Source organism: Schistosoma mansoni, chromosome 1 (assembly GCF_000237925.1).
Source record: "Schistosoma mansoni strain Puerto Rico chromosome 1, complete genome".
In the NCBI taxonomy this organism is placed as follows: Eukaryota; Metazoa; Platyhelminthes; class Trematoda; order Strigeidida; family Schistosomatidae; genus Schistosoma; species Schistosoma mansoni.
Window position 1 is genome coordinate 62,066,619 of NC_031495.1, and position 20,041 is coordinate 62,086,659.

General features: G+C 32.9%; 1 protein-coding gene across 1 annotated transcript in view; it reads left to right on the forward strand.

Moving 5' to 3' along the window:
* Positions 1-20,041, forward strand: part of Smp_152000 (ubiquitin-specific peptidase 8 (C19 family)) — a gene marked incomplete at its 5' end in the record, with an annotated part of 43,644 nt that overhangs the window by 21,105 nt on the left and 2,498 nt on the right. Inside the window, 8 exons of the mRNA XM_018795124.1 lie at positions 539-783; positions 7,832-7,936; positions 10,293-10,436; positions 11,797-11,907; positions 12,430-12,572; positions 14,605-14,737; positions 16,738-16,768; positions 19,095-19,183. Of these exons, the coding sequence (XP_018649468.1) occupies positions 539-783; positions 7,832-7,936; positions 10,293-10,436; positions 11,797-11,907; positions 12,430-12,572; positions 14,605-14,737; positions 16,738-16,768; positions 19,095-19,183 (1,001 nt within the window). The remainder of the gene's footprint in view (positions 1-538; positions 784-7,831; positions 7,937-10,292; positions 10,437-11,796; positions 11,908-12,429; positions 12,573-14,604; positions 14,738-16,737; positions 16,769-19,094; positions 19,184-20,041) is intronic.

Here is a 20,041-nt window from a genome sequence, read left to right on the forward strand (position 1 = left end):
TGGACCGTTAAAGATATTAACTTTCATGTCATCATTTTAGACTATTTATTCACCGTAAAATTGACCATTCATTTGGATCGTGTGTTTGGGTGTATGACTGTAGATCCCAATGAAAATATGTTAAAAAGAAAACAAATTACTTGTTAATTCCAAGGTTGTTGGCACTTTCTCTAAGACTATAAAAAACAACTTACTAATTCTTTTCATTAAATGTATAGCTAACAAAACAATAAGGATTTTTAAATACTTCTTTGTGGTACTTTATGATCCACTGTCATAACTAACGAAAATACAGCCATTAATATCTTGGTGTTTAAGTAATTAGTGCTGAGATTTTTACTCGTCAAATTGAAATGGTGTGTACATTAATATTTTTTTCATTAATCATCAAAAGCACTATTCTGGGGACTTTTAAAAATGACACCGCATAATCTTTTCCAAATAATTCATTTAATTACTAAAATCTTTGTTCAGTTTATGTATCCTATTTTATATGTTTTTAGATCATGTCAATTTATGTATATGTTATTCATTTTAGCTATTCACCAAACACGTACTAATGGTTTACGTAATCTAGGGAATACATGTTATATAAATTCTGTAGTACAAAGTCTGTCTCATACTAGAGCATTAGTTCATTACTTTCTGGATGGTTTTCATGAACGCCAAGCTGTTGTATCAAATCGTCTTGGTTATGGTGGTGAAATTGTCAAGCATTTTGAAATGCTACTCTCAGCGTTGTATAACCAGCCTAATCAAGATGCTGAATTATATAAATTTAGGGTAAGCAAAAAAATATTTGTTATCTAATGTATTTTGTGTCTATTTACTTATTGTAGGTAGTTCTCTTTTCGTACACTTTTTCGTTTGTTTAAACTAATAACAAGGATGTGAGTCTGATCAATAGTCACTTGTAAACAGTGTAAGACCAGTCATAGTTGTACAGCTCAAGTTTCCACATTTTTATTAGCGAACAAAAAGAAAAGTGATAGAACGAGAATTGTTAGTGGAAAATGAAACACTTGGAAATTTAGTCCCAATTATAAGCACTGGGTTTCTACAGCTTTCTTACTACTCATTGAAGCGCGTTGGTCTATTCCGGGTAACCGCAAGTTTGACTATAAACGAAGATTGTTACTTAACGAAATTGTTCAAAGCTTACATAAGAACGGAGAAGCATGATGGTCAGACTGTGCTAATGAGGTAGGAACAGCAGCTGCATCTAGTAACAACTGAAAGCTCTTTCAGATCATTCAAGTCATTGGCAGAAAGAAGTCTGGTGTCAGTAAAATAATCTGTGAAGATGAAGGGACACCAATCAATAACATGTACCGACGTCTTGGATGTCTGACAGAGTTTTTCGAGGGACAGTTCAACTAATCTGCTACCCAGCGAAATCTATCAGACTGCCCTGTTCTTCATGTTCGCTGACGACTGATCCATTGAACAAGGCGGAAGTCGACAATAAACTCCAACTCCTGAAGTGCTACAAATCACTGTCTCCAAACGACTTACCTCCGACTCCTTCTAGAGATGGTGGCGACCTTCTGGTTAATAAACTGACTACCTTGTTTACAAAGGTTTGGCAATTAGACAGAGTTTCCAAAACGTGGAATGAGTCAACAGTTGTCCCTACCTTTGAAAAGGGTTTACGTCGTTTCTGCAACAACTATCGTAGGATAAGTCTACCTCGAATTGCATCCAAACTATTGAATTCTATCATACTTCGTAGATTGTTCAAAACCCGAGAAAGATTAACTCGTGAGGAGGAGGCTGGTTATCGTTCTGGTCGAGGATATACTGATCATATTATCATCATCCCCTAAGTGTTAGAACACCGTGATACTTATTACAATCCAACAATTGTAGTGTTTCTTAACATCAGAGCCACTTTTGATTCGTTGGACAAGACTGTTCTCTGGGATTGTCTATTGAATAAGGGTGTGTTTGAGATGTTTACTGACACATCGTTCATTATTTTCCGACTCTGAGACTGGTTGGAGAAGGCGGAGAGGTGGTCGATGCATGGAATGATGTTGTGGTATGAAGGGAAGGTGTACAGGACAGGCTTCTGTTGGTCCTTCACCACTCTCTGATTGGAATTCTATCGATAATGCAAGTTTAGCTTGATACGTTATCAGACATGTCTCCAAATAGAAGCCAATGAAAATCCTTGTGTGGTTTTCCTTTGTTTTTCTCATAGAAATGAGAAAAGCTTCTCTGAATAAAAAGGATCTTTCTGGTTGTATTTTTCCTAACTGAATTGTTTCTCTCATTACTATCAGTATGACTTATTATTATTATTTCACTCTCATACACTAATTACTGTTCATTGTTCTTCTTCTTTTCGTTATACAAACTTTACATTCCTTATCTTTTCACAACCTCATTCTTATTGTGTGGCGCATATGGATTTGGTGCCTTGTCATACCAACGTCCATGTGTTCGATTTAATAAAAAAATGACATATAAATAACACATCTTAATAGCGAAACAAGCTCTCAATTTTCTCCGCTTTTAATTTAGGAATTAGCACATTTTAATGACAATAAATATAACTGTCTCAAGTGGTAATCAATATGACTGATTGATTTTGTAACCAAACTGACTAATTTCATTGCTGACGTAGTGAAATAATGGTAATAATAGTAAAAATAATAACAATAAACGATTTAATAATGTATTTAACTAGCTACAACTATGCAGAAAAATGTTGGACATGTCTGGATACTCTTACCGAAATAACTAAGTCTCCTGGAGTCTGTAAGGATACTTGCCTCCATGTAAACATAAATCCAATCAGTTCATCCAACTGAGCTTCAATTATTTTTGAAAATTATATTTGAAATAATCTCAGCGATTGTAAATTTAAACAATTTGAAATTTTGATTAATGTCTTGATGAGGTTCATACGAGTATGCTCGAAGAAACGTTGGAATTGTTTAAAGTGCAATCACTGAGATGTTTTCAAATATGATTTTCACAAATAACGTTTCCTATATATTCGGCACCCAATTTCTATCCAAATATTCATGCGAATAATGACGAATATCCGTATGAACTACAATTATTTTTCAGTAGTTCCTGATTTATACAGTTTCGTGTGTTTCCTTACAAGAAAACCCTAAACATTTATCATCACGATAATTTGGTTTTGTATTAGCATCAATGAGTAGCAAAAATAATTGTTTTCAATTTAACCAACGTTAAATAAGCGTTAATTAACTGGCCTAATATATTACTTAACGATATTTATTGGATTAATTATGATTTTGGTTCGGTAATAGAGGAGTACATATTTGAGTAGTCGGGTTTGAGCAGAATGGTACTATTGAGTAAAATGCTTGAGTTAGGATAGGGGAAGCGAGATTCTTAAATACGATTGGCTAAGTATAATGATTCAGAGACCTAGTTAAAATTTTTGTCCATTATAAGAATATTGCAAAACTGCCAGAACGGTGAATGACATACTTTCTTTCTCGTCTGTCCTCTGAAGAAATGGGAGGCAATCACAATGAAACTCATGGGTCAGATATTTTATATTCAATATTAATAGGAAACGTTTGGAAATAAAGAATAATTGACGATATATTTGTCAAATATTCATAAGTTAAATGTATACGAGTGTAGCTTCAACATGAGAATGGAAGTATCAATTAGGCTCTTATGAAAGATTTTATTTAGGTTCTAAATCATAAATTTATTCTCTCATATATGTATAATATCTCATATCAAATTATAAATGATGTATGTCATCTGACTTTATTTTTGTATAAAACTTTAAAGGATTCAGAGTTAAACAATAAACTTTTTCTGAAATGTATATACTAACGTACAAACTCAAAAATAGTTTTACATTTTATTGTGATAATATGATTTAAGCAGAAATTCAATGTTCTGTCTAGACATTTACTGTGATTAAAACAACTAATTTTTCATCTCCATGAATGAATAAATTAGTCAGTAACTCATAAATAAATCAGACCTTACCATAATTTCAAATTGTCCCGCGTTTCTACCCAACACAAAAAACTACGTCGAAATAAGAATCAAAGAAATCCTAATAATGGTAATAATAATAATAATATCAATCGTAGGTGTGCATCAAACGAAGAAAATACTTGTTGAGTGGAACGAATCCAACGAAGTTATGATAAATTTGAAATAATTCTATGTTCATGGTGTATAGGAACGTTATGAAAGTATACAGCTACCGACATTTTAATAGTCAACGAATTCATGAGGTGATGTTATATTTTCGTTTGTTCATATGTGCCTCTTTCTCAACTTATTCCTGTCTAAGTCATCAGCATACGTCGATTTTGGAAGTGACTGAGTATTCCTTAAATTTTACGAATGACTTATGTTCATGAATATCGGTAGCCACTTTAAACAAGTTATGATTTTCATTCATTACTTAAAAGTATCTATTTGTGTGTATTTGTGTATTTACAAGCGTTCCATACGGTTGACCTGTGATTCAAGTTTTAAAACCATTAAATAGCGAAATATTAACGATGCTGTAATTCGTTCAACAAGTTTAAAGCCGTAATTTCTATAATGCCTAGTAATACTTACTACTCAACTAGCCTATTCAAAATCAAATCTGTATCCGTTAGTTGCCTAAGAACCAGGTACATATTAAAAGATAACTAGTCTATGGTTAAAATTATTATTTTATAAGACCACAACAATTTGTATGTATTTTTGATCACCTTGTAATTACAACATAAAAAATTACCTAATATCGGGTGATTCGGATCATGTCGTAGTATAATTCAAAAATATCAGTACACAGTAATTCTTCATCTTTATTAGCCATTGTTAATTTCTTACTAACTACTGTCTCTATCTTTTTTTCCCTTTCCAAATTTATTTCATTGGATTATACTCCTTCAATAACATCTTCAAACCCTAATCTTTCACATAATGCTTATACTCTTACTACTTCTACCACTATGAGATTTGAATCGACAACTGCATCTCTGTGCTAATGTGTTATGGCAACTCGAACTGATGTACGTACGTACGAAGTTCTACGTTGTGACTGACTGTTAAAATATCATTTCAAAACTGTACTGTTGTAATTCATACAATTTAGTGTTTTAAAACAAACTTTTCAATGAAATCAGTCTCTTCTTATTCAGTTTCTTAATAAAATAATTTTCTTTAAAAAGTTCACCTTACAAAGTAGTCATCTTTGCACAATCTACAAACTATTCTTTTTTGTCTTCAGTCGAACATATGTAAAGTTTGTATAACATTATCTAAATTTTATTCAATGGCATATTATTATTATCATCGGTAGTAGTAGTAGTAGTAGTCGTAGAAGCATATGGTATTTTACTTATTCCAATCATCTGTTGTGTTACTTTTTCATGTCTAATTACGAAAACAAAAATATATTGAATGGTACCTCGATAACATTGAAGTCAATGTCGTTTATTTTGTACTCTGATTATGATGATAATAAGAAGAGTAATTCAAGTGATAAACTATATATAATTTAAAATTTTCAGGCCCGACCGTTGCTGCTACCTTGACGTGGTGGTCGGGCTTGCCAATCGTGATTAACCAATCGAGCTATACTGGCTGGAACAATCGTTCTTAAGGTCCTTCCATGCCAGACAGGTCGGTTGAAGAGCGGTAAGACTAAAAGCAGCAATCCCAAGGTCCGAAGGCGAAGTCGTACTGTTGACTGTACAGAGGTGTGATGGCAGTAAGGTGTTTCCTTCAGATAACCAGCATAACAGCGATGCTGCCTTCCCACAAGCAGGGGTGGGGTTAGAAAAGGTCGACCCTGAAAATGCACACCTCGCCTTATCCCACGGATTTCCATCTCCGGCGGTAAGGTCTTTTAGAGAACGGAGCTAACACGTCAAAAATCCCCCACAAAAAGGCCGTGCGTGACCGACCTCAAGCAGTTGTCCCATGGGTACTGTGGTCACGCTGTCAGGTCGTTAAGACCAACACTAATCCAACTTCCTTTTCAGGTCCCTCAAGAAATACCCTTCCACGGTGTGGGCAGCCGGGAAGTGATATTAGCCCTCATACCCGTTACTGCACACGAGACCAAGTTGGTCACATCCAAATCCTTCCTACTAAATTTTTCAGGTTAAATAATTTCTATGTAATAACTATTTATATGCAGACGAAATATAGTATGATTTTGAAATTGAATGTCTTTAAATAAAATACTGATGACTCATATTTATGTAATGAAGATTCGGTAAATACTACAAGTACCTTTTGTAGTATGGATACGTCATAAATAGTGTGATAATTACAATAGATGTAATTGGTCTGTGACCATGTTGGATATCAATAACTAACAAAAAAAAATCATTGCAACTGAAAATCAAACACACTAGTTCTGTGGTAAATCATCTGGTAATATTTCATTACAGTTAGTTATATGTGCTGAATTCGCTCATCCAGTGGTGTATATCCTAGTGAAAGTATTAAATACGGGTACTTCCGGAAACTATTTATGGACTATTATTCTATGTATATTCCAATTGTATAACTGTTCAGTAACTAGATTATGTATATCTACATTCATCTTATTATAAGCTTCATTTTGACCTATGAATTATTACTGTACGATTTACTGCTCCCAAATTATATTCAGTTTATTGATTATTGTCTCCCACGTTCACAGCTACATTTGGCTTGATCTTGTACAAATACCATTTTCTATTTTATGGTGTGATGTGGTCTGTTTGTCTGGTATATAAACAGAATATGCTTGAAACAAACGATTCGCATAGATTCGTATACCAGAAGCTGTAATTGGTGTTCTGGACTCAATTGGAAGGGCTAGTCGGACAAGGGACCAATAAGGACGCTAGACTACTCATACTGATCGAACGTCATTGATTTGTCAGTGTTAGTATTGGAAAAGTCGTATTTCGATTGGTGGATAATTCACGTGATAAAAACCGGATATAAAATCAATAACGAAATAGCAATACGGCCTTCTTTATTTTTTAAATTCATAACACAGTGAATCGTTATGTGTTAATAGTTAATGCTTTTTTAAATCACATCTAATCTATTGATGTCTGTTATCCAAGATGATATACATAGTATACTTCCATTTATGCACAAAGCGCAAACTATCTGGTTCCATTACTGTTAGCTTAGTTTTGTTACCAATTCGCAACAATACTTCCGAAACATCCATAATTGTTGCATAAAAGACTGTTGTGCAGATCTCAATCTAACTGCATACATTAAACTGATGTATACTCGGTATTTGACAGTTCCAATATGATCTAGATAAATGTTTGGCACTATGGCGTTCGTTTTTTAAACGCTAACTATATGGAAAATAAACATTTTTACTTCCCGATGGTCTTCTGCCTTCTGTGGTGTTGACAAACGTAACTTAATAAGACAAAGATTTATCAAACAAAAACAGAAAAGTCACCATTAAAAAAATACGTTGTTTTCATGAGTTTTTTTTATTGCATAGGTATGTAGTTATATTTTGAGTCAATCTTGACTCAGTTTAACTGACCAATAGTCATAAGGCTAAAAATTATTGACCACATACTTAATTCCTAATAAAGAAAAGATCAATCCACTCTTTATGAACTAACTTCTCTGCTGGCTATATTTTAAAGAGAACTGGTCACAGACTAGTGTCTCGGTAATTGTTATATACACAAATTTAAAAAAAGATTAAATGGGGTATTTTTTTAAAGCATATAATTTCCTCTTTATCATACCATAAAGTGAAAACAATGATTATGTCTCGTTTATTTTTTTTTAATCGGTTTGAATTGAAAATGTAAATTACATATTTCTGTTCTTGTTATCATCTTAGTCGGCTGTTGCAAAGCATCAATCTAAATTTTCTAGTAATGATCAACAAGATAGTTTAGAATTTCTTCTCTTTTTATTGGATGGTCTACATGAAGATCTTAATGAAGTGAGTGTGGATTATTTTATTTGTAACTATTGTTAATTTTTGTATTAAATCAAAATCTCCCGACTTTGTGAAATCAATGATGTTTTATTTCGAAAGAGTAATTAAGAGCAATAAGTGAGACTATCAAGTTTCTTGCAATTACTGTTAAGGATAGAAATAACGTCAAATGTGTTATCAACATGTGAGAACTTGGGTCGATCTTAATTGAGATAATGTAGTAAAATAATGAATCTAACAAGATGCAGCCATTCTAATTCCTCTTATATACCTCACATCTTGTAAATATCTTCTCTCGCTTCACTGGTGTGAAGTTGTTATATCGTATGAGTTGTGTGCGTGTGCCCTATTTGATATATGAACGTGCTGATTCCCGCCAATGAGAGAAGAGCGAATTATCGATCGACCAGTGATACACAAAAGCTTTATGAGCAGTCTTGAGTACTACTCGGTCCTGCTTTCTGCCTAGCCAAGCCAGTTAAGTCCGAAACACCAATAACAGCCTCGGCAATGTGAATCATTATTCACAAACATACTAGGTTTATATACCAACCAAACAGACCACATCGTACCATAAAATAGAAAATAACATTTGCACAATAATTGGCCAAATGTGGCTGTAAATAGGGGGAAAGTAATGAATAGACTGATGATAACTCAAGAATCGTATAATAATAGTTCAAAGGTCAAAATAAGTTAATCATAAAAGAAACACGAATATGAATAGTTTAGTTACGTAACAATTGTACAATAGGAAATAGACATATTACATTGGTCCATAAATAGTCCTCAAAAGTTACCATTCATAATTCTCTTCGGGATACAACAGAAGTGTGGAAAATTTAAATGATATGCATTCATATCAGATCACATATTATCTATAACTAGTCGTTCGCACGTGCTCCAATATCATCAAACAATAAACGCTGACAAATTAACTGATGTGAAAAAGTAACTGAGTTGCATTAATGATTGGTGAATCAATTTATCATCCAATCAAAATCGACATATAATGAATATGAAATGATAGAGTCTACTCAGAAGATTTAGTGTAATTCAAGAAATTCCTAAAGATCTATCTATCAACCGACATTATATTTACTGTGTAAAGAGCTATAGATTACGTAGAACAAAGCAATCGGTTCAACTTGAACATACAATTTAATGACTGTTCAGCAAGTTCTATCCCTCTTGGCTACTTTGATGTGTAAAGTACTAATACATATTGTAGTGTTTATTGACCTCAACAGTATTTTATGAGGCATAAAAGTTCTTCCGAAATCGCATCTTTTCTCTTACTTGCATAGAGTTTTTGTCATAGGTATATATTTATGTAGTAGTTGTTCATCTATCTGTTTGTCTATCTAATTACATCAGTTCTTGTATTACATTAAGAATCTCTCCCATCGCCCTTACTAAGTGTCAAAATGTATATTTCACCTTTATTCTTTGTTCACTCACTCTGTAAAAAGGTAACATTTTTTTAAAAGTAATTTTCAAAATATATATTCATAGTCGATTGTTGAGACTAGAATTGACGGTATTAATTTTTCTACAACTGCGTGTTGTTTGGTTTTATGATTGTGTATATGTATACTAATGAACTTTGCGCAGAAGTTGTAAAAATATTTGTATTACAAATCATATTGCCACTTCCCTACTAAACTTCGGTTTTATGTTTTATGTGGAATATTTTTTGTTGGATTGATCATCCTGTTCCCGAATTCAGCTTAACGGGGTTTTGTACTCCTGACTGTAGCTGCTACCTTTATTTAGTGGTCGGGCTTACATATCCTAACAATCCAATTGAGATATAGTGGCTGAAACGCTCGTTTATTTAGGTCCTACTATCCGACTCAGGTTATTTCGAGAGCAGTGAGACTAAAAGTAGAAAATCCAGGGTCCAAGTGCGATGTCGTGCTCCTGATTGTACTGAAGTGTAATTTGAGTAATTTTTCTTCATACAACCAGAATAGGCAACGATGTAGCTTTCTCACAACACAAGTAAGGAGTTAGAAGCAATGGACCCTAAAAGTAGCATACCTAACCTTATTTCTCAGGCTCCCATCACCGGCGGTGAGGCTTTCAAAACACAGGGTTAACTTGTCTAAAACTACGCATAACAAGAGTGTGTTTAAGCGACCTCATGCAATCGATCCTTGTACACTGCCATAACTCTTGTATATCGTCAAGACCCCCCTCCTAGTTCAGTTTCAGATATCTCAATAACAGGTTTTCTTTCACAATTTATGAAACCTTAAATTGACGACTGTCCTCGGACAGAAGTTTCAACTAACATACTATCTACCAAATGTATATATTTTCTTTACTGTCTTCATTTTTCCACCTTTTGTTCAAGGCTCGTTCAGAAAAAAACAATAATTCAACAAAGCTTAAACACAATGAATCAATGATTGAATATACTTCTAGTAATGAACAAGCAGAAGCTGCATGGATTCAACATAAAGATTTCAATAATTCAATTATAGTCTCTTCATTTCAAGTAATACGATTTGTTTTATTATTTTATTACTTACTACTTTCACCCTGTTTATGAATAGTTTTAATGCTTTTTGTTTAGATGTTATACTTTAATTCACCCCTACTCAATGATGGAGTATTTTTTTGAATGATATATGTTTATTTTAAAAAATTCAAAACATAATCTGACTTACTAAATCTAAATACGTTTATTCGTCTTTGAAGCATATATTTTTTATAAGACCCAATAGTTGCACCGTGGTGCGCGCTACTTATACGGACAAATATAAGCAGTATGTAATAGGAACTAGAACTCGAATGCATACCAGTAAAGGATTTAATTAAAGAGAATAAGAAAGAAAACAGAAAGCAATCGGAATAACACCAGGATTAGAAGGATGATGAAGTATGCAAAGCACAACTCAAAGAATATGTCCAAATGACGTATTTAATGTATGATTTTCACATTTCACAGAAGCACTGTGTGATTTTGTAAATAATAAATTAGTTGATTTACCCTATCATTCTTCGTTCATTACAGTACTTGACTTTTAAAATCAAATTTAATAAACAAGGTTTAAACTTAAGTCTCAATGAAGGAATGTTAAGTGTTTCAAGTCACTAGGTCTTAACTTCAATGTTTTTTTCATTTATTGTGTGTATCATTTTGGGTTTAATTATTTTGTGTATGTGTTTGCATGTGAGTTCAAGACTGTACTATTATTATTTATGTCTTATTTATTATTGTACCACAAATATTTAAAACATTCATCATCAAATTGATAGTTGGTGATAAATTAGTTTGAAGAAAAAGGTAACTGTTTTAGTTCTCTCTTGTATCTGTTGACTCTTTTCAACTAATGCGATTACTGAATAAAAGTTGTTTTAAAATGAAGATATTAATAATCCATTGTACGACTATATCAAGCTTTCTACATTCTTTCCTCCTCTGAATTGTTAGTTTAAATAAATAAAAGGAAGTCTATAATTAAAGAAAATGATGTCACTCATTAACTAAACAAAAATCTATGTACCCAACTTTGTATCATACGATCTTATTAAGGACTAGTGATACTATTAAGCTGCTTTAAACAAAAAAAAATAAATTGGCATTTGCATTTGCACTCTATTGATTGAATATCGTATGTTACGACCTTGAAATATCCAATTTATACTTGACTTATATTCTTACAATAAAAAAGTAATATTTTTTGTTGTCACCATTAATAAATCGTTAGTTTACATCTTTAGAACTACATTATTTTACTTATTGAAGATTGTGTGATTGATAAAGAAATAAATTTGCGGGGGACAAGTCTTTTTTTTCACCTTTTCGCAGTTTATATGTTGGCTTATTCAATATACATCATTTCTACTTATAGGGACTTCTTCGTTCCACGGTGAAATGTAATAGTTGTCATGTAACTTCTACAACATTTGATGTTTTCATGGTATTATCCTTGCCTATTGAACAAAATAAATGTCAATTAACAGTAAGTTGATTTAATTCTAATACAAAAACCATGATTATTCACACAACTTATATATATATATATATATATATATATATATATAGACTGGACAGCAACTTCTTGTGGCCTTGCTGGTGTAAATATACTTTGAAGTTTTAAAAGACTAGTTTTATTATGAGCCTTTCAACTTCCCTTAGAAAACAAGGCTCTTGGAAGCGGTAATCATAGAGGATGGTCGTGACGCTGAAGTCAGTAGACTAAGTCAAGCTGAAAAACACTTACATGGGTTTCTCGATATTCCAGTTTAACGAATAGATAGCCACTTGCTCCAAATAAACTCAAGTATTAGGTATTGTCCAACCTGACACAGATGCATTCATTGTTTATCTTTCCATAGATCTTGAGTAATAGTAACAAATTTGGTGTTTAAATTATCCATTTTAAATCTAATTCATGTCAATACAAATCAATTTTTGAGCATTGGGTACCCATCCATTTTGTCCCCTCTAAGTTTTAATTTGTATTGTTTATCATTTTTTCTAGGATTGTCTCAAGTTATTTCTTGAAAAAGAAGAAATGGTTGGTCAATGTCGTTGGCATTGTCCATCATGTAATACAAGGCGTGATGCTTCCAAGTGGATAGAATTATGGAAATTACCGACATATTTAATTATACATTTAAAAAGGTTGTTTAGATTTTCTTTTTTCACTGTTAGTTATTCTGATTGTTTTATTCTTTGTTATGAATGAGGATGATGATGATGATCACTTTGTAAATTCAACTTTACCTTAAAGTAAATATGCTTCCTACTAAATTGACTAGTGTACTGTAATCATTTTATTATGGAATTCTGAAGAACTGTATTAATTACATTTCCAACTTTGTACTAGAAATAGAATGCAGTCATCATCTTATTTTCACGCAGCCTGCTGAATAACATTATATCACAATGCTTTTTTAAATCCTCATCACTGTACATGAAACAGTTGAACAAATTACAAATAGACTGATGAAATGCAAGTTTTAGATGTTACTATTAGTCAATATTCCAATAGTAAGGAAATTGTTTGAGTAGTTCATATTCTAACAAAAACTTACCAATTTAATGGTAAATATCCTAAACAGAAAATTTCATTCATATTGAATGCCCGGTTTTGTTAATACAAATTTCGAAAAGATAAATATCTTTAGGAACGTCATACGTTGGAAGATTATAGACCTGTGGTTAAGCCTTCCGATTTTCAATCGACTCTAACCAGTCTGCGCCTAATTTTAGTCTATACAAAGCAAATATAGTCCAACACTCCGTGCCTTCAGTTTTGAATTCAATCACTAGATTGATTTATTGTCACTATTTCAGCTTGAGTTAACTCAATGAATTTTGTCAAGCAGACTATATTTCCACAGAAGTATATGAAATGTCTAGAATACAATAAATATTGACTCGATCCATCGTATTGTGATCGATTTAGAACTGTTGTAATTGGACCAGTTTATCATCAACTGGCTAACCATTTATTCATATTAGGAGTCAAAAATTAGTTGGTTAAACATGATTATCAGTATATCGGTTCACCATTAAACAAGAGTAACCAGTATAGAGATAAAACAGGAAAACTCTATACTGCTCAACAATTTTACTAGACAGGTTGCTTAAAGTATAAGAATGAACTTCTGCTATTCTAAAAATGAGCCTGAGAAATTCGCACTTGTTTTTAGACAGTCCAAGAGCAGTGGATTAAAATGATTTGTTTTTACTGGGAAAAAATTTCAAATGAATTAAAAGCGTACATAATGTTTTTGTATGACTTTCGAAATTCTGGCAATTTAAAAACTAAGAAACTGTTGAGGAATCTTACTATATGGCCAAAAGCTAATACATTATCAGTTCAGTGTCGAAATGTCTATATCTATGTCTCTAGCAAGTTTCATGATCATAATAACTAATCATGAACGTAGTATTTTCTGTAGACTGTTTATAACGTACTGTCAAATATCGATTAGTGTGATTTCATTATCTCACCTTTTTCTCTTTAATCAGATTATCAATTATGTACTGTGTGTGTTTAACTAAAGCAATAAGTAACTAAATAAAATATTACTGCTATGTACATTTAACACAAGAAAAGATTATTAGTTGAACTATATTTTGGCTTTGTGAACCAAGTAGCATGATGTATTCATCTGAGAAATATTAAATCCTATTATTATTATCAATTCATAACTTTAGTGTGTGCGTGTATGCGTGTGACATGGCTCAGAATCGATCGCAATGGCTCATGTGTATACACTCCTTATCTTCCCTTAAACCTTAAGATTAAAAATGCTTCATATCTGTCTTCCTTCCTGTACTATATCCTTATATACAACCTTTCTTTTATATATTACTACCACTTAATTAGCTACTTCTATCAATCCAGTGTTCATCATGTTGTGCTAACGAGGTATGGCAACTTGGACCGATGCATATATGTGCCTGGTCCTACGTTGTAACTGACTGTGTATGCGTGTATGTATAGATGTTTCCATTCAAAAGTGAATCAGTTAACTATCTCTTTCTTAGTTTCCTTTTTAATCAACCATTCATTATGAGAAAGGTTTTCTTGAAATGAATGAATAAAATTTTATTAACTGTTATATAATTTTTCTTAGTTGTAGAATTAAAATTGTGTTGTACATTTGTTGAAATTTCAATTTTTTTCTTTTTTTAAATTCAGATTTCGATATGAATATGGTAATTGGAGAAAACAAACAACCAATGTAGATTTTCCTATTGAATGTTTAGATATGAGTTCGTTTATTGTTGGCCCAAAATTGCATTCCAGTGAATATGCTTTATATTCTGTTTTGGTATGTTATTTTCATTGTAATATTGGTTATATAGTAGTGTTACAATCGATATCAGACTACAAACAACAATAGTAATGATGAACATAGGGAGTTTGTAGAGATTGTTGAATTTTTGTAGATTTCATTATAGACGTGCCTTAGACACGTCATTTTATAAACTAGGAAACACTGAACAACTGCTTTACCCTTATTTAGAACTCCTCAACATTCAGGATCCCAAAACCTACCGTGGATTAAACTCTGAAATTTCGAATCTGTTGGCGAGTGCCTAACTTTTACGTCTTTGATTTGTCTACCCAATAATATGCAGAAAATAACTTGTTTCGATCTAGATTAAGGCCTGGTTTAATGTTGAGGCCGAAATGCGTGAGTTTGAAGTGAGACTGTCTTGGGTAGAGAGACAAAAACTACTCTATCATCTGATTGGTTGCATGAAAATCTGCGAGGACACTCCAAAAAAGTTCACAAGCCCAGAACGAGTTACTTGTCAGCTGACTACCGACTTTCCCATCGAATAATCAACGAGTGGAATTCATTACCTCAGCACGTGGTTGAGGCTCCATCCGTCGACTCCTTCAAAAGAAAGTTGGATCAGCTGAGAGACCATCATTGCCAGGACTAACACAGGCCATCAAGCCTCCTGTCCTTTCCAAACTGAAACTGATCTGATTGGTTGGAAAACGAGAGAGGGAATACAAGTCACCTGGAACACCACTACTCGATTTATTCTCGATCCTGGTTTCCAACTCCGACTCAGTATAGTGCAAAAAGATACATGAATAAATAGATGACTTACATGACCATAACGCACAAACAATTAGAAAAATACAATCATGCCCAAAGCTGGGCATTAGGGTAGGATCGAAGGTTATGTTTAAATTGCAATAACTCCGGAACAGAAAAGGGTATGACTGAATTGTATATCAAACGAAAGCTTATGCTTTGTAGAACAAACTAGGGACAAAACGAAATGTTAGTGTTTTAAGAGCTTTGAATTAAGTGAAATAACGTTCCTAAAAATAGCTTCCGTCATTTGTCACTGCTTCTTTGTTTCTCCGTTCACATCATTAACTATTAGACCACAGAGCTGAAATCCAGTGATCTATATGTCTAGCTTTAATTATTTCACAATATTGTGAAGCAAACTATCAAAATAATAATTTTATTTTCCATTTATTCAAATTGTGGTCGAATCAACGACATTTAATTATGTTAAACAGAATTTCAACTTTTCAGTTGTCAGTGAAATTATGAATGACACACTGTCAAATGTTTTAGATTCAAACCATCCTTCAATCTAAAACAGCTTTAATAGTTATCACTAATTCTCACTTTATATGTACAGCTTGAATACGATTGTATATATTTAGATTTCATCTTTATCGTTCTACCTGAAGTCTTCTCTACATTATAATAATTTTAGCAATAGATTATTAACCTTTGTGACAATGACTCTAGTCAAACTAGATTATCTTTTGAGAATAGGTAACAAAAACCCCCTCATAATCACCAATATTAAATATCTCAGGAAATTGCATTACACTGACTGATTAATCAAGTGAAAATAATGCGTTTTTTTACTAAACATTGTCAGCTTGGTGGTTAATGCATCTAACTCTCATCAAGTAGGTCACATGTTCGAATCCTACTCCACTTGGTCAGAATCACTAACCTAAACGCATATATGTGTACGTGGCCAATGAATGCCACAAAATGATTTATTAATACAACTGAAATTAAGGGAAGTCAACTAACATGTACATGGTTTAAGGTTCAAATCTGTAACCTAGTAGAAGAAAGTTAAATACTTTATTCACATTAAGGTACTGCTCCATTATTGAAATGTGAACACATATGAACTAAATATCAAATTTTATGAAAAACACTATATTTATACAATTATCGGTGCGTGTTATTACGTTAATTTGAGTGTTGTCTTTTTAATCACTATTTCTTTATTATAACAAGCATTACATTTTTCTTCACTGTTCATTCTACAGAATCATCGTGGTACAATGGAAAGCGGTCATTGTAAGTGAAGTCGAATGTGCTTTTCTTCCATAAAAATCTATCGAAATGTGTGTATATTACTTACCCGACAAGCAAAAATATTATTGAGATGTCTTACATTAGGATTTTGATTACTAAATGACTATTTTAATCATATCATTTAATTACTATGAAAGGGAAGTTACTGTTTATGGCGTAGGCGTTTATTTGTTCATTTATTCATACAAAGTATTGATTAGTCAAAAAAATATGTGCTTTGTTGAAGTGTATCAACGTTTATCTAACTGATCTTTCTACATCCTTTTTAACTAGAATAATTAGGACATTATATTCTGTTGAGCCTCGACAACCAGATTCTTATTGCTTTCAGTTACCTTCATGTTAATTAAACCGATTGAATTTTAAACAAAATCGTGAACTTCTTGCATACATACGCTATGCCACTGCGCTTTAGTGTAATGTTGCGGAAGGTGTGTTGGCCTCATGATTTTCGAAGACTCCGCTTTCATCATGTAATGTGATAACTCTTCCATCTAAAGCAAAGTTTTCTCTTGTTAGTGACTATGTAGAGAGGTTCCTTTTAACAAGATGAGATTACCAATCATACTCTTAATCCTCAGTCTGGGCCTTCGCCTGGCATCAACTCCAGGAAGAGTTTTCAGTTAAGTATACTTTAAATAAAATTTTACTTCACAGATGATGCTTTCAGAAGATTATCTTTTGTCTATTACTTTATTGTAGGTAATACTCTAAGTCTATGAAGTTCCTCAACTTTCATTTGTGAAGATGATGTAGTCAGTAGTTATTGCTAGTAGTGATGTCCTGTTAAGTCATGTAAGTGAATTGATTGGTCACTGTTAGTACAGAAGCTCGTTTCCTCGTTACTAGGTATCAGTTAACGTATCCATAGTATTAAGTGGTAGTTATGAGTGAAATCTCTCGACACATTATCCGTCCTGCTTTGAACAAATCAACTTGATACATTTGTAATCCACTGGTTTAGTGAATAACTTTTCAACCATATAACTTCAAGGCACCACGTTTTAATTTCAAAATCTCTCATCTGAATCGTTCCAATCATAACAAAAATTAGTATCTTAAATTTTTATCACAGGTTACTACCCCATATTGTGCTTAAAATATATATGTTGTGTTGACCCAATCGCCCCTTTCTTTAATTCTGGCTGGTGTAGGATAAAGTTAGAAGAAAACTAGGGTCAATCAAACCAAAACGTAATATCAGTCCATGAAGTTATTGATTGTTGGTCTGGTCCATAATTTGCGATTATTCTGACCAATGATTGGAGATGTTGGGTAACATGGCTCAAAATTAGGTGCAATAATACAAATGCATTTCCTTAAATCTTGAGTTTTAAGATAATTTTATGCTTTTTATTCAACGGATTAACTCATTATTCGCAAATCATGTTATTACTGGTTTATCTTTTACTATGACTAAAACTGTGGTGTGTGCTCCTGATGTCGACAGATATAAGTAGTATTTATCGCTATTTCCGCACTTATCTCACAGTGCTGATGTAGTGTAGCAATTGTAACCGACTCACATACATGCCAGGTTCTATTCTGCGCGTTATTGACTGACTGCCTAGTTTATTGTGACAATGAATGTATTTAAATTCACTTAGTATTGTTTGTTTGAATCTTCCCATCGATGTGTTAGGACTGCAACTGGTCAGTCTCTAATTGGCATATGTGCATACTGTGCGTATTGCCTCGATATAGTCTTGATTCACAAGCATGATAAGCAAAGATAGATAGTGGCTAGCAGTGGAATCCAGGACGCGCGTTTCGTCCTATTTGGGACTCGTCAGCTGGATGTACCTGCATCTCAGAGTTGATGTTCACTCTGGGACTCGATGGGAAGATTCAAACAAACAATAATAAGTGAATTTAAACTTCACCCCATCGCACAAGCAAGTGGCTATCAGGACTCAGTGGCCGAGTGGATAACGCGATGGCGTTTGAAGCGAGGGTACTGGGTTCGAGTCCCAGAGTGAACATCAACTCTGAGATGCAGGTACATCCAGCTGACGATTCCCAAATAGGACGAAACGCGCGTCCTGGATTCCACTGCTAGCCACTATCCATCTTTGCTTATAATGAATGTATTTGTTAATAATGTCTACAAATCATATTTCCCTACATTTTTTTAGTAATAGTTGTTGACGTTACAATTCAACGGATTGTTTTGTTGTAACTGCTCCGTGACTTCCTCCTTATCTGCATTTGTTGAGTAATACTTCTGTTCCTCTGCTTAATGAATTATTTTATCCTAGCGTACTGTTTTTGTCAGTTATATATTTTAACATTTTTGATATTTCAACAGATACAACATTTTGTCGTAACATCCGTGACGGTCGGTGGTATGAATATGATGATGAAAATGTATCTTTATTGGATAAAAATGAAATACAAGTAAGTTATTTACAGAATTCATAATATTAACATATGTGTTAGTGTAACAAAGTTCTCGGATTAGAACACTTAATTTCTCTGATGTACTTGTTTATTGGGCAAATCAAAAATAATAATAAAATGAAGTAGCATTTCAATCAGTTTGATAAATCAAGCTGAATTGTCACGATTACTGAATTCCGAAGTTGAATCAATAGCTGCATGACATCAGATTTCGATGTCTTTGAATCAAAAAAGTATGTTTATGAATAAGGCAGTATACGGGAAATCCCTCCTATTTATTTAATGGTAACTTCTAAGAGTCCTAAATTTGATCATGGTTACTATTTTTATGAACTCCAAACCTATGATAAGAGTGTGTTCATAACCTTATTTCACTCTCGTCCTATCCATGATCAGTTTATTGTAGGAAATGCCATATTATACTTTTAATTATTTCCAGCTATGACTCTGACTTGCTGAAGCGCATTGCTTCTACTACTATTCTAGTCGGATCAATTTTACAAGTACAACCCATGTGACTTAATAATGACCATCTATTCTACTCATATATACCTAAGTAATCTTTTAGTGAAGTTTAAAATTTTCACGATATAAAAAACTTGAGATGATTTGGAAAATCCGTTTTTGCAAGAGGTTTTTGGGAAGGGGTTTTTTCTGAGCTGAATGATTTTAGTCAGTCGAGTTCCATTCATTATGTTTGCCATGTAGTTAGTGAGACCGTAGGATAAGGTTACGGTCTTAAATTGCTCAGCTGAGATTAACTGTTTTACTTTTTCTAACGGCGGCATATGAGATATGAAATTATTTGTAATAGACATCATTATAAAATGAAAATATTAAACTAATTTTATTGTT